We start from the raw sequence: 9,266 nt of genomic DNA, 5'->3' as shown, positions 1-9,266 counted from the left end.
TTAGCTAGAAGGCATTTCGTCAGCTGGCCCAGACACGAGAAGGAGAGGACATACTTAACCAAGCCTAGCTGTGGAAAATCATGGATTTGGAAAAAAGGAATTGCTCTCATGGTATCTGGAAGGGGTCACAGAAGTGCACGGCTCTTACTGTTTACATCCGCCGTTCTTATGCTTTTAAGTTTAAACTGTTACAAAGCTCGTTCTAACAGAGCTTGATCTCACTGGAAATTATGAAAAGTAACTGAGTGGAAAGCACCACGAACACAAACGTGGCATCATGAACCCCCTCTTAGTGCACCCCACAAGTTTGAGGGGAAGTCAAAGGAAGAAGCCAAGCAGTCAAGTGCGCTCACCAAGCCCCATTCAATGTCAAAAGTGCTCCTCAGAGTTTCTGTTGACTACACATTGTACATTTTGAAGAGAAACAGGTCTCTCTTTCCCTTTCTCTCTCTCACTCTCGCTCTCGCTCTCACAAGCGCGCGCTCGCGCTCTCTCTGCTTAAATTACCTGGTGGGAATGTAACCATAAAAATAAAGTGCCAGTTTGACCCAGAGATCAAAACAGTCAAATTGGAGAAGCTCACATAACCATCTTGAGTTTCTGCCTGGGTATGTCCTACAAAGAAAGGAAGAAAGGGAGATAGATGTTATTTATCCGTTTGAGACCCATTTCTTCGTGTCTTCTCTGCAGAGAAGAAAATGAACAATATAGTTAAATAAAGCTGTTACATAACCCATCAAGGTTTTCCTAGACAAAGATTTGAATCAAGTAACTAATATAGAATCAAGTAACTAATATAGAATAACTAATATAGCAGCAAGTAGATTTTGAAAGCTTATGTAAGACATTGTACTTTTCTTGTACAGAACACAATATGTAAACTTTATAATAACTCTATAAAGCATAATGTTATCCCTATTTGGGAACTAGAAATCAAGTTCACGACAGATTAAATGATTTTCTTACGGAAGTTACAGCCCAAATTGGTCACACTTCAAAGTGGGTCTTCTTAAATCACTGCTATATAGTGACTATTTTATGATATATCAAGAGAAAAATTCTTCTATATTTCCAGGTGGTCAGTTTCAAGGGCCTGCATTGGCTTACGTAGATCCTTGGGTGCCACAACAAGTTTGTACTTGCCTACTAACCTCATAGCTGTTCCAACCTACCCAACAGTGCTGCTGAAGAAAGGCCGGGAGATCTTATTACAGCCAAGATGGGAATATGAAAATAATATTATGGCCAAGCAAACCTTCTGAGGCAGTTTACTCTGTAACACGTGGTATATCCATGAGTTATAACTAACGAAACTGGGTTTGTTTGTTTCCACTTTACATGGCATCAGAGTTAGATAATCAATCAGGACTACTTCAATTACCTGGTTATGACTGATAAAGCATCTTCATGTAGCAACTTGGCTAGTCTTGTTCCAAACAAAATACAAAAAACAACAACAAGCTCCCTATAACAAACTGTAGATCATCCATTCATGAAACAAAAGAAAGCAACTTAATTCAATATCATATTCATAGTGTCATTGATTAGTTTCTGACTCCCCTGCCCCTAATTTACTTTGCTAATTAACAGCTGCTACATTTTACTCTGGAAATGTCACTGTGATGGGCATGGTGGGCAAAGAATTTGAAGAGTGGTCTTAAAGTTTATAAATTGGTTTGAGATAAGTAAGGCTGAAAGGTATCATAAAGATATAATATGTTTGGTGTTAACATTTTTCAATTCAATTGCTCAATCGCTTTTGCAGAGACATTGTCTTTCATCATCAATGTTGCAGAGCTGACTAAAACTTCCTTTTTCAGAAACATCATTTCTCTCATCTCCCTAGAGTCCCAAAATAAATAAACTGCCCAGGAAAACAAAAAACGGAAATAAATAAGCCAAGCCTCAAATAAATGATGGGCGCCCAAGATAAATGCAGTTTATACTCTTTAAAACCTATATGCATCAAAATTATGGTCAATAAACTCTTGCAAACAATGAACCGCAGAGTACAGATGTTCACCATGAAATCGTTTGCTGCAGTTTTTCCTTTGACAAACGTCCTTATTGTTCCCATCTTCGGAAGAATACAAAGCAGCATTTAATCGAAATGTGTCCGTGGAGCACAGTGAGTCTGCCTCATAGAACAGCCGCCAAACTGCCTGATGGAAAGTGCTTTAGCTCAGAATGGGTTTGCTTTTGCGTTAAATACCAGCTTGCCTCCGAGATCTCTAAAAGGATTCCCATATATATCTATGATATTCTCAGATTTGAAGCATATGTGCCCAAAAGCTTTGGCAGTTGCTGCCAAGTACAGTATATCACTCCAGGGTTCATCAAATCCCTCCCTGGAAGAGCAATTGTAAAATATACAAATGCCATTGACAGGCTCCCTGATCAAGCTGGTATAAACAATGTACTGGCAAGGGGAACTGGAGTTGAAGTGGGGTTCTGAGTTTGAAGACTGATTGAAATTGATTACATGACTACCAAGAAGTGCTACTGGGATAGATTTCTACATGGTGCATGTTCCTAAAATAGTTTCTAGCCCAAATATTCTCCACAGGTATCCTCCTTCCACCCAAAGTTATATATATATATATGTGTGTGTGTACATGTATGTATATATGTATATATGTGTGTGTATATATATATATACACAAGCTATAGATAAAATGATTTTTTAACTATCTAGAATGTATATATATAATTTAGAACATACAGTTCTACAATTACAATCTGTAAGCATCAAAGTTCTGAGGAATCCTTAAGTAATTGTCTTTGAATGTATAAATCCATTTTTCTTTGGTGATAGATGGTAGCATATATTTTCAATGAAGAGTGACTACTTCAACAAGATAATCTAAAGTTAAATTGAAGCATAAACGATTTAATCTACTAGACAGATACTAGACATAGAAATATATTGGAAAACCTATCCCAGGGGGGTATATGGTTTTGTTGTTGTGATTTTGTTTTTCTCCAGGAAATACTTAGACAAAGTTAGTAAATCCATCTCAAATGATTTGGGGGCCATTCTTTCTAGAATGAAAGAGAAGTGCTTCATGATAGCTGTAGGAGAAACTTTCAATCAGATGAAATAGGATGTTTGGTAATATGGGCTAAAAACTACACATGGTTTGTTCCACTTCATGACAAAAACACGTGTGTGTATAGAAGGTGCACTTTGTTCATCCAACATATTTTTCCAGTGGATATTTCTGACAGGGACAATCGTGACAACACTGCTTCAGGTGGGTCCACTGGCCTAAGTGAAACCTGGTATCAGTAGAATTAAATAGTAAACAGCTTTCAGTTGCTTTCACTTTGCCTGGTCATCATATGATTCTAGGTTAGTCAATGATAACATTCTTAGAGCATTCGTACAATGTTATCATTGAACTGTAATCAAAAGAAACATAATTAAGGAAGAGTGTAATTGTCAGGGATATGGCAATGTTAAGTATAGATTTTAGTAAGATATTATATATGCATATGATATGAAGCATAAGCAGAGCATAGAATATGAGTAAGTTAGTAAGAATGAGTAAGATACGGAAAATGGTAAAGTATGACTGGTGGGTAAGGTATGGAGTATCAGTGAAGTATGGAGTGTGGTTGTGTGTGAAGTATGAGTAAAGTAGGGAGTACGGGAAAGATGCGGAGTATGAATAGGATACCATGTATGACTAAGTTGTATGGACTGTGGTAAGGTATGTTGTTGTTAGTTGCCTTCGACTCAGTTCCAACTGATACTGACCTCCTGAACAACAGAACAGAATGTGACCCCGCCTGTACCCTCCTCCCAATATCACTGCCTGTAATGCATGCACTGTGGAAATTCATTTTGGTGAGGGCATCCCTCTGTTTCTCCAACTCTCTGTGTTCCCAAGAATAATGTCCTTCTTGGAAGACTGGTCCTTCTGATAACACAGCCAAAGTTTATGAGACAAAATCTGGCCATCCTCATGTATGAGAAGCATTCTGGTTATCCTTCTCCCAAGAACAATGTGTGTGTTCTCTTGGCAGTTCATAGTGTATTCGATATCTTCACCAACACCATTATTACAACACAACCCTCCTGCTGAAAATGAAGAGATCCTGAAGCACATATAGAGGAAGATAAAGGCCAAAACCATCAAGAAGAGCTATATCTCATCATAAAGAGCACATAAGTCCTTCCAACCGGATCAGTAAGCAACATCATGATAAATGCAGGAAATAGCGAAATTGTGAAGGATTGTGTTTCACGTCAATCCATAACCAACACCCATTGACGGCAGCCTCAGTGAAGAAATAGAGTTTTGCATTGGAAAAACTACTGCAGAAAGAGCTCCTTAAAGTGTGGAAAGGGAAAGCTGGTCCTGTGAAGACTAAGGTGTGGCTGACCCACACTATGGGATTTTCAGTTGCCTCATGTGCGTATAAGAGCTGGACACTGAGTAAAGAAGACTGCAAAAGAACGGGTGCCTTTCAAGTTGGGTTAAAGGATAGAGCATGGGTGTGCTACGAAATGTGAATAACCATGACAGGTGAGGAAGGCACTGTTCATGGGAAATTGCGGAGTATGGTAAAATACAGCATAGGACTATGATTATGGAGTATGGGTAAGTATGGACTGCGAGAAAACTATGGACTGTGGGTAAAATAATGAATAGAGCAATGTGTGGATTAGAGGTAAATGCGTTTCCATAGTCAGATAGGGTTGCACCTATTAGAATGATATGAATAAAGTCTGTAAGTAAAGTGTTTTAAATTAGTTTGTTTTTGACAACTTCCTCAACCTACAATTTACATATACATTTAACTGGTTCAATCACATTCCTAAAAGTTGTACAACCATCACCTCTATCAATTTCAGGATATTTGTCTTCTTTATACTCAATGTTGTTAGCTGTTCATTTCCCAACAACCTCCCCTGTGGTTTCCAGCTAATCCAGTCGTCTTTATTGGTTTACATCTCCTGGTTTTATATACAGAAAGCATACAACTTTTTTAATTAAAAAATGGCTCAATAGCAATGGCAGAATGAAATAGAGAGAAACCTCAATCAAAAACAAAGTAGGACATATTAAAAACTACAATAATTCTACCTTGGATCAAGAGGGAGATCAAATGATAAGGTGCCATATTTTGCCCTAACTGTAACTACAGTAATCTGCCTTGCATGGACTCCGTCTGACAAGACCTTTCCCATTGCTGGTCCATCACCAGAGGGCATTCCCCCGAGGCTTAATCTGCCTGGGAGACCCTGCACATGGCTTTCACTGTCATCCATAGCTTTCTGCATCCATAGCTTTTTAAACTTCTTGGATCACATAGGTTGGTGTGCTTCTTTGTGTGAAGTTAGTGGACACAACTCACGACTACCATATACGTGCTGTTTCAATACTTTCCACCTTTTATGGCATATTTAGGCCAGTTCTACCTTTCTGAATGGGTAAATCTTTTACTCAATCTACAAACGCTCATTGTTAATGCAGTGTCAAGTCACCTAAATTGTTAATCTGTACAAATCAATAATCCATATATTTTGGTCTATAAAACTGCCTATAAATGTATATTTCCTTTTTCTTCACAGTGTTTTATATTCTACACCATCAACTAAACAATGGTAATATCAAGAGCACTACCAAATGCCCAACAGGAATCATTTATAAGGTCCTTGAACAAAACAAGAATGATGTTTTTAAAGTGAACCAGAAACATATGTAAATCATAGATATATGAATGGATTTTGAGCTAAAATTTTGAATCGTAGCACTAATCTAAGAACAATTCATTCATAGAACATGGGCCTGCTTAAAACCCAGACCCATGGAGTGATCTCTGAAGATATGGGTGCTATAGGAAAATGTGGTGAAGAAAGTAGATGGTGCCTGCCTATCAGAAACAACAGTGTCTGAGGTCTTCAAGGCTTATTTTAAAATAAGCAGCCATTTAAGCTATAATTTGAAGCTGCTTTGTTTTATTATCAGGTTATAACCTATACACTTTTCATATATGCATTCTGCCAACAGCAATAGAAAGGCAATGAACTGGTACAGAATGGCAGCACCATAACATTTTTGTGCTCATAATTTATGTGTGAAAGTTTAATTTTCATATGAGCTAACCATAGATAGCTTTATTAATGATGTGGAGTCCATCTGAAATTTTAACAGGGAATATTTGGGGCTGTCCTTCTTCCCTTAGGATTTTATACCCAAGGAGATTCACACTCAATGTTCTGGGTTGTTTCTTTTTAAAATCGGGAAGTACCAAATAGGATCAGCAACAGTTGACCAAAATGAGTAAAACATAGATTGTGCAAGTGGGAGTTCTGTAGGGAAATTCTGTGAGACAATCTTCACAGAACACGCAGCATTACCTGGGCATTTAGAATTAGATTGTACAAAAAGAGAAGAGAGACCCACTGAGACTATGAATATTGGAGGAAGAATTACTTTTATGGGGGGGATGAAACAATTTGCTTTCTAAGTTAGTAGACAGCATAGGACATTTATAAGCTAAAATACTTGAAAGGCAACTTGATAAGGGATCGCAGACAAATTTATAGATGACATAAGAATGCGACAAGACGAAACACGCTCTAAACAATAAAGCCTTTGAAACTTTGACATGTTTAATGATGGGATGTCGATTGTCTGCTCAAGAGAATTTTAAGAATGGGATCATTCTGTGTTCTGTAAACGATTTGTGGGCAAAATATATAAGCTAAATAAAATGGTGACGTTAAAGAGGGAAAAACGCTGGGGCAATTTCATTTAAAAATTGACATGGAATGATAATGCATTATCTTGGAAAGTTTATCACAACATTTTTATAGTTCCCTCTTTTCAGAAACAAATCAAGAATGAAAGAATCATATCCTAAGTAAAAGGAGAGCCCATGTACCAAATAGTAGTGATAGTTTTAGGAGAAGATTCAAGAGTTAATAACTTAATGGTTGACTTATTCTTATATTTTTTATTGTTCTGCTTTAAAGGAACCTGATGACTGAGCTTAGACTTGTAACCAGGTGGGAGCAAAGGGTGACTGTAACTCATGGCCTGTTCTTGGAAACCAGTGACTTGAAAATTGGATGACGATGCTTGGACTGAAAGATGAGTTATGTGTACATCTGGAAAAATACGATAGACAACTCAAACCCACAGAAATGCCTTAGCTGGATCATGATGTGGATCCAAAATATGACTCCAAAAATATTTTAAAATATTTTTAAATGTTACCAATACATTCTCAAACTTTTATATGAATAGAGATAATTGACCAAATATTGAAAAGTTTATACATATCATAGCAACTAATAATTCCCAACCACTTGCTGGTATGGAACCTGCCTTTCAGTGATACTGGCAAGTCTCAAGGGTAACATCCTTGCAACAGCAAAACTATCCAGTGCGTACAGCCATTTTTGGAGAAAAAAAAATTTGCGAAAGTTCAGAAGATTCTCTATTTTTTCCTTAGTATGATATGCAAATGTCACGATAGCAACAGATCATTGTAATTAACAACTATTATTATCCCTTTTGTTTCACCAATAACATCTTTCTATAATACATAATTGAAAAAGGTGTCATTATTTTGATTGAGCCAGTAGGTTTTCTAACCTGGAACAAGAACAAAAATTTCATTCAAAGATATGCTTAAACCAGAGTTCTTCATCAATCTTATTCAGCAATTCTGAATTCAAACTGACAGAGGAAACTCATCGATTCTATGTTTCAATGTGATTATCCTGGGAGGAGGTTTGACAAGCGCTGTATGACATAGAGATTATGGGGTGTGAGGTGGTGAATTATGTCTTTTCTGAGAACATTTTTGCATGATCTACCTTGAAAATGCACTTTGACTCAGCTTTAATTTTTGATATACTTTATTAATCAGAGGCGCTCTGGTGGCATAGTGGTTACATGTTGATCTGTCAACTGCAAGGTCAGCAGTTCGAAACCATAAGCCACTCCAAAGGAGAAAGATGGGATTTTCTACTCCTTCAAAGAGTTACGGTCTCAGAAATTCACAGTTCTATCCTCTCCAATGGAGTCACTATGAGTCCAAATCAACTCAATGTCAGTGAGTTTGATTTTGGAGTATGTTGGTGTGATAAAAATGCCTCTTCTTCAGGGTAAGGGAAGAAGAAGAGCAAGTAGCACCTCAGGTACTTATTTCCAGGATAACTTTCCTTTTCTAAGATGATGGCACCGCAGATTAGAATAAGGAGAGTTCTTATGAATTCCTTAAGAAATGGTGTATGTGCACACTTGACTGAATTGGTAATAATTTTAAGCATTCTCTGCACAAATGCTTTAAACACAGGTCTCTGAGAATGAGACACTTACCTTTTAGTGCTGAATCTGATGTCCCTTCCAAGAAAGCTGCAATGGCCCAAGGCTCTGAAGGGGCTCCCAAGGGATCCACTCTCCGATTCTAGAATTGGGAGGGGGGAGAAATGATCTAAAAATGAAGATAATTCAAACAGCAACTTTCACAAAGCACATATTCTAAGGAAATAAACACATAAGAAAGAAATAAGAAATAACCATGCGCTCTTTCTCCCAATATGAATAGAGGGAGATTAGTTTAGTAAGAGAAGACAAGGGAGTTTGTTGTGTGGAATGTTGGGACCAGATCATGAAGAGGAGTAAGGGAAGCCAGAGGAGAGTGACGCATGGTGTGCTGAACGGGAACGTAACAGTTCAGGGAGGAAGCAGGAAAGAGTTCGAGGAGTGCCCGGGTAGATAAAAATTGACAGACTCCAAAGTGTGAACCTCAGACTCACAGTTTTCCTCTCTGCAAATAGGTAAGGGGACACGTTTTTAAAACGAATAGTGGAAGGATTATTTAGTGATCATATTTCACTTTTTTCCCCTATGAATTTTTTAAGTACAGTGGAACCCCGGTGCTCAACCACATCCATATTCGACATAATTGGATTTGGACATGAAATTTTGCCTCAGAGCTCAAACAAAACATTGGAATCTGACACACACACGTGATATTTGTAAACAAAAGCAGTCGTGTTTCGGTCACTCGGAGGTAGTTGGCATTGTTAGTACAAGTTGTTTAAACCTTTGGCGGCTGTGTTTCCAGTGTTTTGATATAATTTTCTTAGATTTCGTGGCTTTTTGTACTGTTTTTAGATTTAAAAAAAAGAGTCCTAAGAAAGTATTTTTAAAAGAATCATCATGAAAGGGAACTGACTGTTTAACTGTTAATGATATTGTTGATGATAGTTTAGTAAACCCTTTTAGAAAACGGTTGAG

The 9,266-nt window shown here is 37.5% G+C and overlaps 1 protein-coding gene across 1 annotated transcript in view; it reads right to left on the bottom strand.

Annotated features, from left to right (window-relative positions):
- The window catches only part of PKHD1 (PKHD1 ciliary IPT domain containing fibrocystin/polyductin), a 579,560-nt gene that overhangs the window by 36,659 nt on the left and 533,635 nt on the right, over positions 1–9,266 (bottom strand). The window contains exons 64-65 of the mRNA XM_045294754.1: positions 8,343–8,430; positions 508–615 (exon numbers count right to left, since the gene is read on the bottom strand). Coding sequence (XP_045150689.1) covers positions 508–615; positions 8,343–8,430 — 196 coding nt within the window. The remainder of the gene's footprint in view (positions 1–507; positions 616–8,342; positions 8,431–9,266) is intronic.

Source organism: Echinops telfairi, unplaced genomic scaffold (genome assembly GCF_000313985.2).
Source record: "Echinops telfairi isolate 266 unplaced genomic scaffold, ASM31398v2 ScPeMD7_3533;HRSCAF=4204_1, whole genome shotgun sequence".
In the NCBI taxonomy this organism is placed as follows: Eukaryota; Metazoa; Chordata; class Mammalia; order Afrosoricida; family Tenrecidae; genus Echinops; species Echinops telfairi.
Note: the sequence above shows the minus strand (reverse complement) of the source record. Positions and strands in the feature narration are given on the sequence as shown.